This window comes from Xenopus laevis, chromosome 5L (genome assembly GCF_017654675.1).
Source record: "Xenopus laevis strain J_2021 chromosome 5L, Xenopus_laevis_v10.1, whole genome shotgun sequence".
Classification (NCBI taxonomy): domain Eukaryota; kingdom Metazoa; phylum Chordata; class Amphibia; order Anura; family Pipidae; genus Xenopus; species Xenopus laevis.
In genome coordinates, this window is record NC_054379.1 from 31807430 (window position 1) to 31829301 (window position 21872).

General features: G+C 38.7%; 1 protein-coding gene across 8 annotated transcripts in view; it reads right to left on the bottom strand.

The window, feature by feature from the left end:
- Positions 1 to 21872, bottom strand: part of ehbp1.L (EH domain binding protein 1 L homeolog) — a 294730-nt gene that overhangs the window by 106859 nt on the left and 165999 nt on the right. For 7 of the 8 annotated variants that reach the window (XM_041562641.1, XM_018262832.2, XM_041562644.1 and 4 more), the window contains one exon: positions 19616 to 19759. In XM_041562641.1, coding sequence (XP_041418575.1) covers positions 19616 to 19759 — 144 coding nt within the window. The remainder of the gene's footprint in view (positions 1 to 19615; positions 19760 to 21872) is intronic. The other variant, XM_041562642.1, reaches the window with a different exon arrangement.

Below are 21872 nucleotides of genomic sequence, written 5' to 3' on the forward strand. Positions count from 1 at the left end.
TTCAGTGCAGTTTTCTGCCGATAGGAGCACCAGCCTGGAGTTTCAGGTAAGTATATTTAATCACTTGGGGGTGCCTAACTTTTGGTACCCCCAAGTTAATTTAGCCTTTCCTTCTCCTTTAAATATAGAAACAGGTCCGGACTGAGAATTAAAATAGGCCCTGGCATTTCAGGTACACAGAGGCCCAATCAGCCCACATAGAGGCCCAAATAGCCCCCATTAGCCCACTAAATAGTGAATTTCTATGGCATCTTATAAGCAGCCCCTCTGGCATTTGCCAGAACCCACAGATTGCCAGTCCGGGCCTGTATAGAAATGTTTATTTAGAGAGTGATGGCTCTGATATAGTTTTTGACACACACACATACTACAGCGCCTCTACATAAAAAGCTACATTGCTATATTTGTGTGGGCGTTTGAGTTGAAGGAAGGATACAAGAGAATTCCTCTACTGGCCCTTTGCATATAACTGCTGATTTGAGGGGCGAGGCCAGTCATTCCGGCATGCATCCTACTAATAGGCAGAATTTGGTGTATTTATGTTCAGAAAGATTTAATTCATTGTGTTACAAGGATCAGGATAATAAAACAGAACAACTAGCAAAAGATAGGAGATGAATTTTGTTTTTTAGGCTTCTATCTACCGATAGAAGCCTACAAAACAAAATGAGTTAGCCATTCATTGGATGCTCACCCAACTGGTTGAAGAGGCCAACTCTGTCTTTATTTTAAACTTTGGGGAGAAAAAATATTATAACTACAATTGGAATACCAACCATCTCTCCCTATGTCCTTGCATTAATGACCATGGCAAAGGCTTGTCAGCTGTGCCATCTATTTTATGGCAAAGTGTGTGGTCATTTAGAACAATGTTGGCAAAAACAACCTACCTCTAGGAAACAAGCACTCATTGCACTCAACAAAATGCATGACTGCTGCTTGGTCCAAAAAGTGGCCCCCCCCATATTAGATCAATGTATAATCCTACTGCCCCCATGAGATAGTAGGGTGGAACTACATACTTTGTAAGCATTGGGAGTCAAGCGATTCGATGTGTTAGGCCACTAGTGTTAGCAATCGCTGCTTCATGAAACACAATGGGTGAGATGGATGAAAGTTAAGGGAAGACAGAAAGATTCAGGGGCAGGGTGTGTGTGTATATATACATTTAATCAAAATAAACATTCCAGGTATTAAACATCCATTTAAGAAGAAATCCTCAACTGCCTTTTTCTCTGTGGGAGGACAAACAACTGACATTTAGTATAAGATCTGCCAGCTATCAGACTGCACAGCATCATGCAAAATATTCCCTAGACCTCACGGAAGGATTATTCATAGAAGCTCTCTTGTTTTAAAGCCACAATTAGCTGGTGGCTGGTACCACTAGTGCCAACAGATCATAAGGTATATGGGGGTCGAGTCCCTAAAATTAGCTTTTAAACCTCTGTCTGTGCAAAGTAGGGATGCACCGAATCCAGGTTTCAGTTCGGGATTCGGCCAGGATTCTGCCCTTTTCTGCAGGATTCAGCTGAATCCTTCTGCCTGGCCGAACTGAATCTGGGGTGGGGAAGGAAATTGCGTGACAAGGAAGTAAAAAATGTTTTCCCCTTCCCACCCCTAATTTGCATATGCAAATTAGGATTCAGTTTGGTATTTGGCCGAATCTTTTGCGAATATTCAGGGGTTCGGGCCGAATCCAAAATAGTTGATTCAATGCATCAATAATGAAAAGTAATTACTGAAATCAACCAAATGAAATATTGTATATTTTATAAGGGGAAAAAGTAATATGGTATTATTTTCAATTTATTTCCCTTCATTAGATAATAAAATATGAGGGCAGAGTTTATTGCATGCACAACTTCTTTTTATATCCATATTTACAATAGTTCATAGACATTACAAGTTGGCATATCCGTATTGGTCTTCTTCAGTCTTACAAGAGAGAATAATCTGTTTTTGACCACTAGCCAGTGCTCTTTTTTTAAAATGGCAACTCAGACCCATTGGAATCAAAGCAAATATGCAGCCAAGGAATGCTTTGTGCATTAGATATGTAAATGTATACAAAATATTTTGAGACTTACAACATCTGTAAATGTACATAAATATTAGGGATGCACAGAATACAGGATTCGTTTTTTTTCAGCAAGATTCAGCCGAATCCTTGTGTGTGGACAAACCAAATCCAAATCTTAAATTGCATATGTAAATTAGGCGTGGGAAGGGAAGTCACATAACTTTTCATCTCTAAACAAGGAACTAAAACATTCTTATGCCACTTTTTACATTCTTTTTTCGGCCAATTCTTTCCCAAAGGTTTCTTGGATTCGGCCGAATCCCAAATAGTGGATTTGGTGCATCCCCAATAAATATTAATGTACAGGGAGAACTAGTGTATGTTATCCAGAATGCTTGGGACCTGCAGTTTTCCAGTTAAGGGATCTTTCCATAATGTGGCTCTCCATACTTAAAGTCTGCTTTAAACCTTAAATAAACCCAATAGGATTGTTTTCTCACAAATGAGGATTAATTATATCTTAGTTGTAATCCAGTGCAAGGTTTTTTTATTACAGAGAAAAGGGAAATGTTTTAAAATGTTGAATGCAGAGCTTTCTGGATAATGAAATCTTTTACATAATAAAGCATTATTGATATAAGACAGAACGGGTTTAATTGTTGGTGGCACTATCTTTTGTCAGAACTTGTGCAAAACTCTGATAGGTTTGGTACAGGGGCATAACTATAAAGGAAACAGACCCTGCGGCTGCAGGGGAGCCCAGGAGGCATAGGGGCCCCACGAGGCCCTAATTCATATACGATTTCAATAAATATTGGTAAAACACCTGAAAAATAATTTGCTGTGGGGCCCAGTAACATCTAGTTATGCCACTGGTTTGGTAGAAGAGTTACAACACAAGGATACATATTTAGCATTAATTAAGGGACCTAAAATTGTAAATTCAGTGTGCAGCAGGAAAGTGTTGGTATTATACTCTAAAGACAGGCCGAGCGCATAGAGGAGCGATAGCTTGATTAGCTCTAGAGCTGGTGCAATTGAAAGCTCTGTCTCTCACACTGATTCTTCCATCTCCAGAAACACTTTGATCTCAGTTCAAGTCAATTCACAAACATCAAGTGACAGGACTGCATGAAACACCCTGATGTGTATAACTAGAACTCCCCGAAAACTATTTGATGTCATTAAGGTTTCCATGACGAGGCAAATGGTGATGGCACTTTAATTCCAAGCCCAACAGGCGAAAGCAGCCACTGGTGCACATCACAACCCCCTTCTAAAAAAAAAAAAGAAAAAAGAGAGGCCTCGAGACAAGGCTGAGCTCACCCTGGGTGCCATTAACTGCTTGCGGGTCAATCCCTTTTCCCAGTAGCTAAAAAGCTAAAATAAGCCTTTTTTTTTTAACTTTCACAGACAGATATTATACTTTTTAAAGATGAATAAACTGCACTGTATATTGCACTGCCTGGCCATATAATGGAGATGTTTATCTCTTATCAGTCTTATCGGTCATCCATATACGAACAATATTTATTGTAGAAATCATAGCGAATATTTGTGCTTGTACCATAAAACTTGGATTCTTTATTTTCCTGATTATGATAATTTCTAAATACATTCCTCAACCCTTAATGGACATTTGTCCCTAAGAGCAAAGCCTTAATTGCCTCTATTACCCCTTTATTACAGCATGTATTTCCCCATATAGCCCAAGTAGAAAAGAAAAATCAAGAAAATCTCATTTAGGTTATAGGCTTTGTGTTCACCGATTAATTATACCTTGCAACAAAATAAAATAAATTATTGCAGAAATGGGTGGATCCTTTTTTTCTCGTGCAAGGGCCAAAAACCATAGGTTTTGTTTGCTTTTATTTGGATATAAATTCCCATGAGCACCCCATTCATTTTTATGATAGCACCAGGGCTGTGAACATGGGGTCCACTATAACCCTCATGTCTTATAGGTTAATTTATATATAACTATATGCCAAATTACTAGCATAACCTGAAATGGCGGATATTGAAATTAAAAAAAAAAAAAAAGACTACAGGTATGGGATCAATTATCCAGAAACTCCCGAACTATGGAAAGGCTGTCTCCCACATTTTATCCAACTAATCCAAGATTTTAAAAATGATTTCCATTTTCTTTGTAAAACAGTAGCTTGTACTTGATCCAAACTAAGAAATAATTAATCCTTATTGGAAGCAAAACCAGCCTATTGGGTTTATTTAATCTTTAAATGATTTACTAGTAGACTTAAGGTATGAAGATCTAAATTAAGGAAAGATCCTTTATCCGGAAAACCCCAGGTGTCCAGCATTCTGGATAACAGGTCCCATACCTTTATTAAATGGTTTTGCCTCCAATAAGGATAAATTATATCTTAGTTTGGAACAAGTACAAGGGACTGTTTTATTATTACAGAGAAAAAGGAAAGCATTTTCAAAAATGTGGATTATTTGGATAAAATGCAGTCTATGGGAGATGGCCATTCTGTAGTTCGGAGCTTTCTGGATAACGGGTTTCCAGGTAACGGATCCCATACCTGTATTCAATTTCCCTCCTACAGATACAGTCTGAAAAAAAGCAGGGAGGGTTTGACACAAAATATACAGTAAAAAAGGCACTTGGGCTTTTTCCGCCAATTAACTGTATGTGCTTTCCAGTGATATACTTCATTGGAAGTAAGGAGTCACTTCAAAAGATTCTTTCCCCCGTTTGCCCAAGTTGCTGTCAGCGCAGGTCAGAAAGACAAAAGTGGAAAGTCAGTGCAAAGCCACGGCACAAATAGCCTGTACGGCTAAAATCAAACAAAGCCCAATTAAACTAATCATAACGTTCCACTGAACACAAGGAAGCTCACCTGGTATTTCTGGACTTCTTGTGTGAATTCCCAACCCCACTCAGTACTTGGTACTACAATTACCCTGACCAAAATACTGTGAAATTGCCGCTCTGATCTGCTAATGGCTGCAAAAATCAAGCTGCTGTGGTTTCATGCCAAAGGGGCTTCGGCAAAATGGCGCGATGCTTTGTGACAGAGACGACAACTTCTAAATATAAAAATTTAAAAAACTGGAACGGGGGAAAATTAACGGGATGGAGTTTACGTTGCCAAAGTCTGCTCATTAATTACCAATTTAATCGCAGCTTGAGGCATGACATTACAGAATCCTGGCTGAAAGTTCTAATAGATTATGAAGACCACCTAAGAAGAATGACCAAGAAATGTACAAAACAATTAATACTGTTTCACTGCTATCAAAGGCATTTAGATGATTTTACATCAAGTGAAGCAAAAGAATTAGCCGCTTTGCAGTGCCACCACTTGGAACAGTAAATACAATGGCACACAATTAGTAATGCACATGTGACATTTCATTCAAGGCATATATCCTTGGGAAAGCCGGAACATGATAAGAAGAACAAAAGGAACATTTTAAATGAAATGAATAAAGATTTTAACACTACTCCGGTGCATGCTGAGCAAAACAGAATAGGCAGCACAGAATACAGCTCGGAGTAATGGCGATATCATTCTGGGATTATACCCGTCCCAATCTCTAAAAGATACAGAAAAGGCGCCTGTGCGCTGGGCTTAATAAATGCAGGCCAGCAGGCTGTCGCTTGGGTTAGGCTTTCGTATACATCTAATCACGGAAAGGTTCCGAGACACAAACGTTTTCAGGACACGGGCTCCGTCTGCAGAGATACGCTGTGACTGACAGAATGGGCAGGTTGAGTAAAATAACAGACTGTTATTGATGTGAATTACAGGCAGCTCTGTCATCTGCTAATGAGATCATTAGAAAAATCACAACAACAACTTGTGAATACTTATCTCTAACAAATTAACGCAATCGTTTAACATGACAAACAGCTGTTCACAGTTTTAGGAACATTCAGACCTTCTGGCCCAAAAATCACAGTGTGGTGGTCGCACGGAAATTACTACGCAAAGCATTCCATTGACCTCTTGCTTCATGGTGCTTAGTTGGTAAACTAGAGAATGAAAAAAATATAGCAGAGTCCATGTAAAGTCTGGAAAACACAGTTAAATTAAATCAGAGGTATAGGATCAGTTATCCGAAAACCCTTATCCAGAAAGCTCAGAATTATGGAAAGGCTATCTCCAAGAGGGGTAAATTTACTAGGGATGCACCAAATTCACTATTTTGGATTCAGCCGAACCCCTGAATCCTTTGTGAAAGATTCGGCCGAACACTGAGTCGAATCCGAACCCTAATTTGTATATGCAAATTAGGGGTGGGAAGGGGAAAAATGTTTAAGACAATAATTCACGCAATTTCGGCAGGCGAAAATTAGCTCAGACAACACTAATTTACTAAAATGCGTTTTAGTTGTGTCCAGGGTGCCAAACAATGGGGAATTTTTGCTAGCATTACTTCGACAATGCAAGCAAATCAAAGTCGAAGATGCACTAGCGTTCAATTCTGCCTATCGCAACTTCGTAAAAACGTCTTTGCTCCGGCTAATTTGCATACGGCGGGAAATTTAAAGGATAATGGACGTATATGTTGCAGCAAATAAATTCCATTACATAAGTCCAGGGAACCTTAAAGAAAATAGAGTTGTTATAATGCCCTACACATGAGCCCACTGTACAGTTTATGTTCCATATGTTAGAAAATGTATGGGGAACACGGTTACCCAAAACATTTTTTAAATAGTTTTGCAGGCTATCACTCTGAAAAAAGGAAAAGACGCCAGCGTTTTTCCACTAAAAAATATGATGTAAGTAACAGAAGAATGAGGAAGATCTATGCACTCTAATGCACTTTGCCTGGTCTGAGCTGGTGAAGGCAAGTCTGGTGAAAGAGGTAACGTTCAGTAAAATCCGCATCTTTGTGAATTTGCAGAGAAATGTCCATTCGCCAGTGAAAATTCGCCTGGTGATAGAGTGCGAAACACTGCTAGCGTCCATTTCCTTCGCTAGCGAATCAACACCTGCGTCCGTTAGTAAATCAGTACAATTCTAAAGCGCTCGATAAACACGCATTGGTAATAAAATGTGCATGTACAAAAGGACGCCCTTGTGCAAAAACTTGCACATGGAAAACAGAGCAGTGTGAAAAGGGCACACACGTGAATAGGGCGTGTGCGCATGCGCAACAAGGAAGCGAGTGCCAGTCAGAGCACCAGACGGTACTGGACTAGGAGGCGAAGAAGGTGCGTGCCTGGCGCCTCCTCTTGCTTTGCGCCCTAGGCACGTGCCTACACTGCCTACCCCTAGTTCCGGCCATGATTTTATGCCAAACAGCGTTAGTATCGGTAAATGTATGAGCCCCATTGACAACATAGTAGAGCTTGTAAATTAAATGGGTTGTTCAATTTCCGGCACTTTATTCAGTTCAGTAGTTTTCAGATCATGTTCATAAGAAATAAAGGCTTTTTTTCAATTACTTCTCATTTTCTATTTGTGGCCATTTTTCTAATATTGAAGTTTAAATTTTCACCTTCGTTTCACTTTTTAAAGCAGCGGGGGGGGGGTCACAGACTCTGTAAATCATTTTAAATGGATACATTTAGTTGATACATTTCTTATCTTTGTCCCTGCTGAACAGAATCTCTGGGTTTCATCACAGGCAGCTGTTAGAATTGATACAATAGTTGCTAATATTTCAGAGATGCTGCTGAGACTAAATGTAGCAAATTGTAACAGTTCAGAATCTGCACCTGAATTACTGAGCTGCCAGACTCAAACACTAGTACAGGAACACTAAGCAAGCTTCACTTTTTGAAAAATGGTAATAAAAGAAACAACTTAAAAACAAATGAACTACTAAAAGAAAGTCTTTATTTCTGGAAAAAACACGAAAAACAACTGAACGAAAAAAAAAAAGTGGTTGGAAGGTAAACTATCCCTTTAAATGCTGCAGGAGTTTGAAGGCTAACCAGAGGGAGCACCCCCCTCATCCCTAAGTCAACACAAACCTATGTTTAATATTCCTGTAAATAACAAGTAACTTACAGCAAATGTTCAAATGATTCTATCTGCCTGTATACAGGGCCGGAACTAGGGGTAGGCAGAAGAGGCAGCTGACTAGGGCACAACGATTGGGGGGCGCTGGGCAGGTAACTCTTCTGCCTACCCCTAGACTGGACGGCGCTCCTGTACCAGAACTTTTGAACGCACGAGCGTCACTGCGCACGTGAGCCCGCACTTAACTGTGCAGGACGATATCTGATAATTGATACATGTGCACGTTACTTTGTTATGCTGTTACTATACAACAAAGAAATGGTAAAAAAAAAGGTACAAAGGGTTGAAAAGTGCCTGAAATTGTGCCCCTGACACTAAATTCAAAGAGAAAGGTCTAAATGATTTTTTTTATATATATATAGCTATGGGACCTGTTATCTAGAATGCTCTGGACTTGGGGTTTTCCAAAATATTTCCATAATTTGGATCTTTCCGGGGGGAAAAATCCCGAAAAACGCTGACTTTTTCGGGAAAGAGGCAGAAAAAATTCAAGCTGCACAATTCAGATTTTCGCTCGATTCAGGTTTTCACATCATTTTATCAGGGTTTTACCCGAACCGATTAAATCTAGCTTTTTAAATAATAAATAAGGTCAGATCGTGGATTCTAGTTTGGTCAGCCTTTTTTTTAATTTAAATATTCAGAAAAATTCGGTTTAAAGTAAATAACCCTCCCCTGATCAGGCATAAAAAACAACAGTACCCAGGTTTAAAACATGATCATTGTGCAAATGAATGTCATCGTTCATTCAGATAAACCTATCACCCTACCAATACACTTTTTTAAAAATAATAATCTCCCTGTATCTCCATTTATTATATAGGTATGAGATTGGTTATCCAGAATGCTTGGGACCTGCCTGGGGTTTTCTGGAAAATGTATCCTTCTGTAATTTGGATCTTTATATCTTAAGTCTACTAGAAAATCATGTAAAAATTAAATAAACCCAATAGGCTGGTTTTACTTCCAATAAGGATTAATTATATCTTAGTTTGGATCAAGTACAAGCTACTGTTTTATTATTACAGAGAAAAAGGAAATCGTTTTAAAAAATTTGGATCATTTTGATACAATGGAATCTATGGGAGACAGCCATTCCGTAATTCGGAGCTTTTTGGATAACTGTTTTCTGGGTAACGGTTCCCATACCTGTATATTAAATTTTAACTGGAGGTGAAAATGGAGTATTCTTGGCACTAAGCACTACGTCTTCCCAACATGCCCAGCAGTTGCCGTACATGGGCTACAGCTACAATTTTTTTTTATTATACGTACACAGTGTCACTATATAAGGCATTAGATAAACTGAAAAGTGGATCACAAATTTGTTTGTATTTTGTGGTGTGGTTCAGCAGTCAATAATTCATTTACATTTTTGAAGATGTAGGTGTTGCCAAGAATGACTGCTCATATCTCCTAGATAGGGGATAACTATCAGACTGGGCGAGTAAAAACTTGGGGAGGGGGTCAAGCTCAGCATGTGAATTAAAGAATTGGAAACAAACCTTGTAAACAGCAAGAAAAATACACATTTCCCCACAGAGCGTGTCCAAACCGACAATAATCATTGAAGGAGTTTCCAAAAGAAAGGAATGGCAAAGACAATGCTGAGATTTTTTTTTTCTACTCCTTGTTTTGCCAATTAGATGGCCAAAAGCTGCTTTTGTTATCTAAGAATCTAATGATCATATCTAAATCTGTCACAATTATCAGCATGGCAGCCCCATCTATTCAATCAATGTTTTCCAATTAACATCAAAGGGCCAAGGTTGCATTCTCTAAAGTTCCCTTTGCTAAGATCCCTATTCTTCCCTCCCTCCCGAAATCTCTAAATAAAGTTACAGGTTTAATTGCCAGAATAAAAAAAAGCAGCTTTTCCTTTCCTTTGCAAGTGGAACTGACGGAGCAGTTTAAGCAGGCCTTTGAAAGCTTTGTGCAGCTCAGTGAAAGAAAGGCACTATATTGCATACTTGCTGCTAAGTACTAAGATAAATACCGTTACTAGCAGTAAGACTAAACCAAGAGGAATGACACTTCTCAGACTGTTGCTAAATCTTAAATTAATGACATATATGTTGCAAGGGATCTCTGTCTCCCTGGCTCTTGCACTGGGAGAATGGATATGCACACAATTAGATTTTGATCAACTTATGCTTTATTATATGAATGTAAAGCATAAAATGCAGGGGTTGTTACACTATAAACCTGTTATCCAGAAAGCTCTGAATTATGGAAAGCCTGTCTCCAATAGACTCAATTTTAGCCAAATAATCAAAATTTTTAGAAATGTCCTTTTTCTCTTTAATAATGAAACAGTAACGTGTGCTTGATCCCAACTAAGATATAATAAATCCTTATTGGAGGAAAATAATCCTATTGGGTTTATTTAATGTTTACATTTGGATAAAATGGAGACTGGCCTTTCTGTAATTCTAACCTTTCTGGATAACGGGTTTCCGGATAATCGATCCCATACCTGTAGAAATACCTGTAACTGTAGAAATATGAAACGTTAAGGTAAACCAAGTACAGAAATATATTTTATCCAATGTATATGGAAAAAGATGCCTCATTCTGTGTTTTTCACATTTGTTTTATAATGTACAGGTATGAGATCTGTTATCCAGAATTCTCGGGACCTGGGGTTTTCTGGTTAACGCAGCTTTCCATAATTTGGATATAACTAAGTCTACTATAAAATCATGAAAACATTAAATAAACGCAAGAGGCTGGTTTTGCTTCCAATAAGGATTAAATGGGTTGTTCATCTTCCGAACACTTTTTTTTAACTCAGTTGTTTTTAGATCGTTCCCCAGAAATAAGGATATTTTCCAATTACTTTCCATTATTTATCTTTTACTGTTTTCCAAAATCCAAGTGTAAAGTTGAATGTTTGAGTCTCTGGTCTCTGGTAGCTCAGTAATTCAGGCGCAGATTCTAAACTGTTACAATTTTGCTACATTTAGTTGATACATTTCTCAGCAGCATCTCTGGAGTATTAGTAACTATTGTATCAATTCTAACAGCTGCCTGTAATGAAACTCAGGGATTCTGCTCAGCAGGGACAAAGATAAGAAATGTATCAACTAAATGTACCAATTTAGAATAGTTTACAGGGTCGGCGACCCCCCCTCCCAGAGCTGCTTCAGGAGAGAAATGACACTTGACACTTCAATATTAGAAAAACGGTCACACATAGAAAATAGAAAGGCATTGGAAAAAGTCATTATTTCTGGTGATCTATCTGAAAACAACTAGTTGCTTGAAGGTGAACCACCCCTTTAATTATATCTTAGTTGGGATTAAGTACAAGCTACTGTTTTATTATTAATGAGAAAAGGGAAATCATTTTAAAAAAATTGGATCAAATGGAGTCTATGGGAGAAGGCCTTTCCGTAATTTTCTGGATAATGGGTTTCCAAGTAACAGATCCTATACCTGTACTAGCAACCATTTTCTTGGACACTAACAGAGAAACAAAGAAAGTAACATATATTAAGGGACTTTTTTTTACTAGAAATCTCATAGCTAACCTTGATGTTTTGTTAAAAGTTGTTATTGTTTATGGTCACAGCAAATTGGCAGGAGAAAAGCAAGTTTTACTTAGCACATGGCTGTCCAACTGGAGGCCCAAGGGGGTAGTTGTAGAGGCAAACAAGCTTGGTGAGAGGAGGAGGTCATTTTTATGTCTGGCCACAAGTCCCATGCTGTCATGCCACTCCCATCTTGGCCAGTAGGACATAGTCCCTGCTGATTTCTTGTAAGGGGATAATCCAAGTACAGGAGAGAAATAGAAGGAGATGAGGAAGACTGTGACTAGAGATCAGGGGATGTAGACTATATATTATTGTATATATTATACAAGGCAGAATCTACAAGCAGTACCAGCAACATCAGTATAGAATCTCAGGCAAATAATTCAACAGTAAAATAACGGTACATGCAACTTACTTTAATACACTTAGGAGCAGAATTATCAGTCACTTCGTTCCTATGGGATCTTTAGAAGTGTATTTATCCATGGGCATAAAGCTGCAATAGACGCAAAGAAACGATCATACGAATCCTCCATTTGTATGATTTTCGAATCGTGCGTGGAGAGTCCCGACTTTTTTCGTCCCATGGAGATCGGTCGTTTGGACAATCGGCCAGGTTAAAAGATTTCTGTCGGCTGCGTGTAATATCTCTGCATGTATTGCCGATCATAAGATTTTCAGCTTTGTCAGACATAAACTTTTGTATGATTGCTGTCAGGGGCAGAACATCGGCTGATCTGTTCTTTTACTACTTTATTTAAACTGAAGGTTAGTGGCAGGTCAGGAGATGGGGACGTCCGTTCGTTCGATACTGCAGGTAAATCTGCACATCTATGGCCAGCTTAAATTAGTGCTCACCATTTGATATACAAACTTCTAAAAATCAGGAAAGAACTGAAAGCAGGTGATCTCTAATAATTTGATAAATCTGCCCCTTGGTTGACTTTATGTAAAAAAGTAAACTATGGACAGTTCTTGTATACCTTGACACAAACACGCTTGGCAGGCACATAGGGGCATACTTATCAAAGAGTGAAATTAGAGGTCACCTCTGTGAAATTCTACTCTCGAACGATTTCTATGGGATTTTTAGGGACATATTTATCGATGTGTGAAAGTGAGAGCTCACCTTTTGATATATAAGCCTCTAAAAAAACCATAGAAATGAATAGAAAGCGGAGGGCTGAGGTGAGCTCTAATTTCACTCTTTAATAAATATGCCCCATGGTATGCAAAGTAAACAGAGCCGCAGGGAAAGCTTTTCATTGACTGTCTGGGATTGTTGCTGGAAAGTTAGATTCAGCCAGGAGTAGATGTTGTACCTAGAAACTACCCTAGAGCATTATATATGGTGTGCTGTGGCATAGCTAAAGGCCTGTATATAATACCTGGTGTAAAGTTAACTGCAGGGTCCATGTTTTACGTCCAAGGTTTAGTGCAGGTGCCCCTCCTTAAGGTTGCCATAGACGTAGAGATCCACTCGTTTGGCAATGTCCGTTACGGGCGGTCGGATCGTGGGACTGCATAGACACACAGATGTGGCCGCAATATGACCGGATTTTTTAACCTCCCCAATCGATCGGTAAAGGCCGTCGGATGGCCCCACGCACGGCCAATAAGCTGCCGACTTGGTCTGTCAGCAGCTTTTATCGGCCCGTGTATGGGGGCCTTTCATTCTATGGTGATTAAGTGCTGGACAACTTCCTTATAATGACCCAACATCTTTGTCCTCAAAGATCATTTCTTAATTCAACTCCCTCTATCCACCTAAATCCCTCAACCCCTGCACATAGCATTGTGCATTGGTCCTTTCATATTACGGTCCTCTTAGGTGCCACAGCATGGATGCCCATGTATCTCCTATAAACAACAACAATGGTAGAGTGCTTCCACCCCTGATCATGTACCCTTTGTGGTACCAGGTGCTACACTGGGGGACTCACTTCTGCCATACGGGTCATACAGGTACATAGAGAAATTCCAGTGGCACACTGAATGTTGAAAAAGTGTAAAATTACACTTTACACTTTTTCAACATTGAGGGGCACATTTACTTAGGGTCGAATATCGAGGTTTAATTAACCCTCGATATTCGACTGTCGAAGTAAAATCCTTCGACTTCGAATATCGACGTTGAAGGATTTACTGATATTCGTTCGAAAGAATCGAAGGAAAAATCTTTCGATCGAACGATTAAAAAACTATTAAGGATTTTAATCCATCGATCAAACGATTTTCCTTCGATCAAAAAAAGCTAGGAAAGCCTATGGGGACCTTTCCCATAGGCTAGCATTGATGCTCGGTAGGTTATAGGTGGCGAAGTAGGTGGTCGAAGTTTTTTTTAAAGAGACAGTACTTCGACTATCGAATGGCCGAATAGTCGAACGATTTTTAGTTTGAATAGTTCGATTCAAAGTCGTAGTCGTAGTCGAAGGTCGAAGTAGCCAATTCGATGGTCGAAGAAGCCAAAAAAAACCTTCAAAATTCGAAGTATTTTTTATTCTATTCCTTCACTCGAGCTAAGTAAATGTGTCCCTCAGTGTGCAACTGGAATTTCTCTATGTATCTCCTATAAGTGAATAACTATTTACCACTGTAAAGTCAACTATAAGGCATGGGTCTTATGGTGAAATTATATATTATATACACATGGAATAACACAATATGAATTGTCAAAGTTACAAAGGACAAAACACAGATCCTGCTCCCCATGGATTGCCCCTAACCAAACTAAATCAGAGTCCCTGCTTCCTGCTGTTTGGCAACTCTCTAAAACAAAAGCAACAAGGAGTATTGTAGAAAACAGTCACACCTTTATAGCAGCAAGGGAAAGCAATGCCAGAGAAATATTATTACACACTCATCCCTTACTATTTGCATTAAACAACCTCAAAACTGATATGGCCTTACATGCATTTAAGTGACTGCAAGTTCAATTATCGCTTATTTAAAGTCAGTAAGGACAACTATTATTGTTTCCTCATCTGGAAACCTGTTATACAGAAAGGTCCGAATTATGAAAAGGCCATCTCGCCCCCCCACACACACACAGTACGTATTTTAAGCAAATACAATAAAAATGATTTCCTTAAAGGAGAAGCAAAGTCATCCTGAAATGTTAGGCACCACCAAGTGATTGTATTAACTTACCTGAAACCCAGGGCTGGTGCTCCTATCAGCTCCTACCAGTGAGCACCACGGATCGATCCTCTTTCGGGTTCTTCGCTCTTCAAATCTCCCGGGGCAAACGCATGTGCAGTTGAACGAAATAGCTGGCTTTTAAGTTAAAGTTCGGCTTTTCGTTCTACTGCGCTTGCGCAGCCGCGCGAAGACAGCAGAAGAAGGAAGAGAAGTGCTCCGTGGTGCTCACTGGTATAACACCAGGCCGGTGCAGTTTAGTGCTAATAGGAGCACCGGCCCGGGGTTTCAAGTAAATCAATACAATCACTTAGGGGTGCCTAATATTTGGCAACCCCAAGTGCAGGATGTCTTTCCTTCTGCTTTAATTAAGAAGAACCCTGTACTTTATGCTAACTAAGGTGTATGAATGCATATTGGTGGCAAATTATCCTACTGGGTTTACAGTAGAACCCCAATTTTACATTTCCCATAGGGCTGCTTGCCTGCATGGGACTGCAAAAAAAAAAACAGTGTCAATTCCAGTAAAAATCTAATCCGGAGTTCTACTGTATTTTATGTTTAAGGAATTTTTAGCCGGCTTACGGTATGGTGATCCCAATTAGGAAAAGATCCCCTACTAGGTTCCCAAAGATTCCAGATAATAGATCCTATACCCTTTACAGTATATACAGATTAAGTAACACCATGTACGGCACTTGCACAGCATCAGCTCACACTCTACAGGACAGCAGCTGAAACTGCTATTCCCCAGCAAAGAGCTGCTATCAGCTTCGGAAATGCTATTATGAAAACTAAATTAACTTGAATTCCCTGGGGACGGTGGCCTTACAAGGTCATCTGGAAGGTCATCGGTGGGGCAATGAGAGAAAGCTAACAAAGCTTACTCCATCACACCTGGCTCTGCAAATTATCTTTTCCTTCAACACTGCCCATGCAGTTGGCCTTTAACATTTTCCTGACCACAACTTAAAGGTTGAAAGGCTGGTGCACAATGGAGAGTGTCGCATGACTTTTGCAAGAAACAAATGCTTTCAACAATTTCTATAGTTTCATACAATATTGCCCCTGCCTTGGACAAAACATACTGGATTTATTTACAAACGCAGACATTCAAATTTGTATTTACTGAAACTGTTCTTAACTATAGTTGCAAATAATTTTTAAAGCCCTTTGATTGGTTTGATTACTTTTAAAGGTGAACAGCCCCATTTAAAATTAAATTAATTAACTTAAAAGGTTGTTCACCTTTAAATTAACTTTAAGTATGATGTCGAGAGTGATATCCTAGATAATTTGAAATTGGTTTTCATTTTTTATTATTTGTGGTTATTTATCTTTATATTCAGCAGCTCTCCAGTTTGCAATTTCATCAATCTGGTTTCTAGGGTCCAAATTCCCCTAGCAACCATGTACTGCTTTGAATAAGTGACTGGAATATAAATAGGAGAGGCCTGAATAGAAAGATGTGCAATAAAAAAAGCAGCAATAACAATACATTTGAAGTCCTACAGGGCAGTTGTTTTCAGATGGGGTAAGTAACCCCCATTTGAAAGATGGAAAGAATCAAACAAGGAGGCAAATAATTCGAAAAAAAAGGCCAATTAAAAAGTTGCTTAGAATTAGCCATTCTATAACATATTAAAAGGTGAACCACCCCTTTAAAAGTAATAACCCTTTTCACTGTAATAATAAAACAGTACCTTGTACGTGATGGTAACTAAGCTGCATAAACCTATATTGGTGGCAAAACAAACCTTTTGAGGTTAGTCAGTTAAATGATTTTTACCAGACTTAAAGGAACAGTAACACCAAAAAATTAAAGTGTTTTAAAGTAATGAAAATATCATATAGTGTTGCCCTGCGCTGGTAAAACTGCTGTGTTTGCTTCAGAAACACTACTATAGTTCATATAAACAAGCTGCTGTGTAGCAATGGCGGAAATGGGAAAAAGGCTATATGGCACAGGTTAAATAGTGGGTAACAGATAATATTATGTTCTACAGAGCTTATGTGCTGTGTAACCTGAGTCTTTTCTCCTTTGAATGGCTGCCCCCATTGCTACACAGCAGCTTATTTATATAAACAATAGTAGTGTTTCTGAAGCAAACACAGCAGTTTTAACAGTGTAGGGCAACACTGCATTATATTTGTATTACTTTTAAACACTTATTTTTTGATGTTATTGTTCCTTTAAATTGTGGAAATCCAAAATATGGAAAGATCTCTTACCCAGAAAACCTGAGATCCTTAGCATTCCAGATAAAATATTGTATCTCTGTATTTGGTTTAATCTAAACTCTTAAAAGCATGCGGCTATTAAGAACTATTCATTTCTGGTCTGTGCCCATATTCTATTTTGGTAATTAGGGTTCAGACAAAAACTGTTGTGGATGATCCAGAATTCATCCCAATCCATACATTTTGAATTCAGCACTTGCATAAAAAAGTGACACGAGTAAACAAAATATACAGTAAGTAAACAAAAAAAAGATAATTCAGACTGTGCATACCAATAATTAAAACAAATATTGGAAAAAAAAAGGCAAAACTTTATTATCTTTTTTGCTGAAAGTCATCTAAGAAGTTGTTCTAGTTCAAGGGTTTCACATAAGCCGCTAAAGACTGTGCAGATTTTAAGGATCACCTCACACGACAGATCAATCAGTGCATCTACCATTCCTAGAGCCACCTGCACTCATGACAGATACAGCTCTGCTCAGGTGGGGTACGCCTATAATGTCTTCCACTAAAATCCTTCAACAGCTAATTTAACTAACACTGTGGTCTAAGCAAACATTGTGAATGGAATATCAATAAACTGTATCTGTATGATAAATATCAGATTTTCCAGTAACAAAAAAGTTACAATTATGCAAAATGATGTGCCATCAGCCTAAATATAACGCACCATTCCAGATCAGACCAGATAAAATGTATTTAAATTGCAATGTACAAAAACCAAAAACTATTTTGCCAATTTTTTGGCTATGGGTGTTCTCTGTATTCCCCAAATATCAATGGTCGAGTTTGTGAGGTTTTTTGTTACCTCAAATAACTAAAATGTTTGGTTGTTTATGAAAAAACCTGAATGTAAAAAAAACTAAATTGAATCCAATCGGGGGGACGGGGGGGAGGGACTCGAATACTCAAATTGATATTGAGTTATTTGCAAAAAAAAAAAAAAACCTTGAATACCTTGAACTGATGGAGTTTGGAAAACTACTATAAAAATCCAAAAATCATGAAGGCAAAAAACATCTTCAAATGGTTCAAGGGACCATCAACATGACCTCGACAGGTTTTAGCTGGAGTATTTTTGGATTCAAGCTTTTAACATATATGGGGTATGATAAATCTTGAATTTTTCGGGAAAAACACAACTCAACTTTCATAAAAAAAAACCCCAAAGTGTTATTAACAAAAAAGCACAAAAGGCAATGGTTACATTTGGAACCTAAATCTGGTCATATACTAAAAGATTTGCTCATCTTGTGAGGTCGCCAAATAAGCGGATCTTCTCCCAATATGCCCACCTTGAGGTGGCCTAATCTGATTGGATCACAACCATGGCCAACGCGGGCTATTGGGATGAAGACTACATCAACATGCTGATGCAGCCTTTGCCCCCTAAGGGAATTTTTAAAACTGTCCGATCAATATTTGACCAGTTATCAAATGATATCAGATACAAATGACATTAACCCATATGTTAATTTGATAATTGTAATGTTGGACTAGATAGCCAAGAAAACCCTATATCACAGTTCCACTCTCCAAACTATTTTGAATTCTCTTCTTTACTCTCCTAGTGTTTTTTCTTTGTATGCTCTTATCTGTCTTTCCCCCAATTTCTTCCATTTTGGGCAATGGCCATAGGATAGGCATAGAAGGCCAAAGGGTTGGTTGAACACAAAAGTTCACTAACACCTGGGCCAGGCCCGGAACAGCAATCTGTTGGTTCTGGCAAATGCCAGAGGGGCTACTGTAAGATGCCATAGACAGTCACTATTAAGTGGGCTAGTGGGGGGCTGTTTGGGCCTCTGCGTACTTGAAATGCTAGGACCCATTTTGATTCTCAGTCCAGACTAGGGATGCACTGAATCCCCTATTTTTGATTCGGCCGAATCCCCGAATCCGTCTTCGAAGATTTGGCCGAATCCTGAACCGAATCCGAAGGGGCGGGGGAAGGAAAAAAGTGGTTTACTTCCTTGTTTTGTAACAAAAAGTCACGTGAAATCCTGCCCTCCCCACAATTTGCATATGTAAATTAGGATTCGGATTTGGTTCAGCCAGGCACAAGGATTCAGCCTAATCCGAATCCTGCTGAAAAAGGCAGAATCTTGGCCGAATCCTGATTTCGGTGCATCCCTAGTCCAGACCTGACCTGGGCCCTCCCGGAGTTTTCCTTGTACTAGTGGGCTTGTCCTACATTTGGCTTTAGTACACGTTCAAAAAGAAATTTAGTACATTTCCATTATTAGATAGGTATAAAAAAAATAAAAAACATAGGTTTCCATTATTTTAACTCCTTGTAAGGGGCACAGTCGTTCAAATGATGGGCCTATTTGCCCTATGTAGGAGTGTTATAAGAGCTGTACTGCTTAATTATAATTATGGATATCATACACTTTTCACAATAAAATTACTGTCCTTTTAGTGCGTATGAGTGCTGAGTGCGCTCACTCTCTACATTTATATTTAAACATGAAACCACTGCACCTATTTCCCCTTTATTTTTATGAGTGAAAAAGATGTTTGCCAAACGGAGATTCACAGCTGCAAATATAGTAATATCAAGAAGCAATGTTCACTGCTTTTGATTATATGCCTTTGCCAAAAAGAAACCAGTTTGATGGTATGGGCCCACAAATATGAAAATCAATAATAATAAGAAGAAAGTAGCCTACATCACTTAGCTGCTTTGCACGTGTAGGTGTGGACATATTGTTTCTCTGCTTGTTCCCAGCTTTCAGTGCTGCATCCCTTCTGGCCTGCTCCAGTAAAATCCTTGCCCGCTCCTTCAGTTCTTCTTGCCTGGACAGCATTCGCTGCTAGAAGAGAAAACTGCTTGTCAAATTTATAAATAACTTGTTTTCCATTGTTAAAATATATTTACAGTATGTTAAATAAGTATGGAGATGACAATGATTTACATAATATTCCTTATGCAGGACAGAAATAAGAAAACTCAGTCATCATTTAGACAAAAAATCAGCCCATTAGTATTTATGTAAGGAGGGGAGCCAACCCATCACTGTTTGAGGGGGAAATTGAGATTAAATTTGGAAACGTTTTTCAATAATACTGTCCACACAAATGTTACTGCCACGAGGGGACTCTAATTTTGGTCCCAAACTATAGGTGAACAATCACTACATTATATGAACAATTTATTTACAGACTAATAACAAAAATTATTTTCCCCCCTAGATTGCAATATAGAAGAGTGATATAATTTTCAATAATAATATATGTTAAAATGCTAAGATTTACAGAATTGCCTCAAAGTTTTATTTGGGGACAGACGAGAAGGTCTTCAAACTTTTTGGTTACTGGCCCACCCCATGATTAAACAGCTTTAACGCATAGCAAGGATTTAAATGTATCAAAAGATGATTGTAATCGTTACTAAGTTATAGCAGCAGATGTATCAAACACTCAGGGTAAGGCCAGACGAGGAGATTCGGGGAGATTTTGTCGCCTGGTGACTTATCGCCACGTCTTTTGCGCGACTATCTCCCCGAACTGCCTCAGCGTTTTTTGCCTGAGGCAACTTTGGGCGACTATTGAAAACGCATCGCCGCGTGTGCATTGGCGCAGGCGATTTTGCGCTGTAGCCTATGGGGAAAAAACGCTGAGGCAGTTCGGGGAGATAGTCGCGCAAAAGACGTGGCGATAAATCGCCAGGCGACAAAACCTCCGCGAATCTCCTCGTCTGGCCTTACCCTTAGAGGCCCATTTATCAACATTCTGATTTTAATGGTTTTAGAAAACACTAACCACTGGCAAGTCATTTATTAAAAGAGCCTAATATAAAAAAGCATGAATTAATAAAAATACAGAACTAATCTGAATAATAATAAAAAAAAACTCAAAATCGTAACATTTTTCGTGCAAATACAAACAAAGATGAGACAAAAATAAACCAAAAAACGTCTAAAAGTTTGAACTAAAGACATTTTCCAATTGAAAAATTACAGCTCCCATCGACTTCTACATGACCTCGCCAAGTTTTAGATGTTAGAAATTTTCTATTAGTGTTTTTTTTTTCCGTTCAATAAATTATGTTTTTTTCTTGGTTTAGAGTAATTTGTATAATCCATTAGAGCACTACAAAATGCAATTCAACATTAATAAATGGGCCTTTAAATATCTGTGTTAAAGTCCCCCTGACTTGGTTTTTAGGCAAACTGGTATGGGCTGCAATTGGGAGGACAGCCCTAGAGTTTGAGTACAACTAACTTACAGAGTTTTCTTATACAGGTATGGGACCTGTTATCCAGAATGCTCAGGACCAGGGGTTTTCTGGATAACTGATCTTTACTGATCATAATTTGGATCTTCATACCTTAAGTGTATTAGAAAATCATGTAAACATTAAATAAACCCAATAGGCTGGTTCTGCTTCCAATAAAGATTAATTATATCTTAGTTTGGATCAAGTACAAGCTACTGTTTTATTATTACAGAGAATATTAAACATTTGGATTATTTGGATAAAATGGAGTCCATGGGGCAAATTCACTAAGCGCCGAAGCGCCGAACGCTGGCGTTAATTCGCTAGCGTTTGGCATTTACGTTACTGCGCAAATTCACTAACTGGCGTAGTTTCGCTAGTGTTACTTCGCACCCTTACGCCAGGCGAATTTTCGCTAGCGACGTAACTACGCAAATTCACTAACTTGCGCAGTGTACTGAACGCTACCTTTTACGCTAGACTTCCTTCGCCACCTCAGACCTGGCGAAGCACAATAGAGTAGATAGGGATTATTTCAAAAAAAGTCAAATTTTTTTCTAAGTCCCAAAAAACGCTGGCGTGTTTTCTACATTATGGGTGATAGGCTGAAAAAGATCGAAAAATTTTTGGGGCTCCCCTCCTTCCCCCTACATTTCCTGACTCATGGCAACTTACCTAGACCGTGGGCACATGTGTAGGGCAAAAAT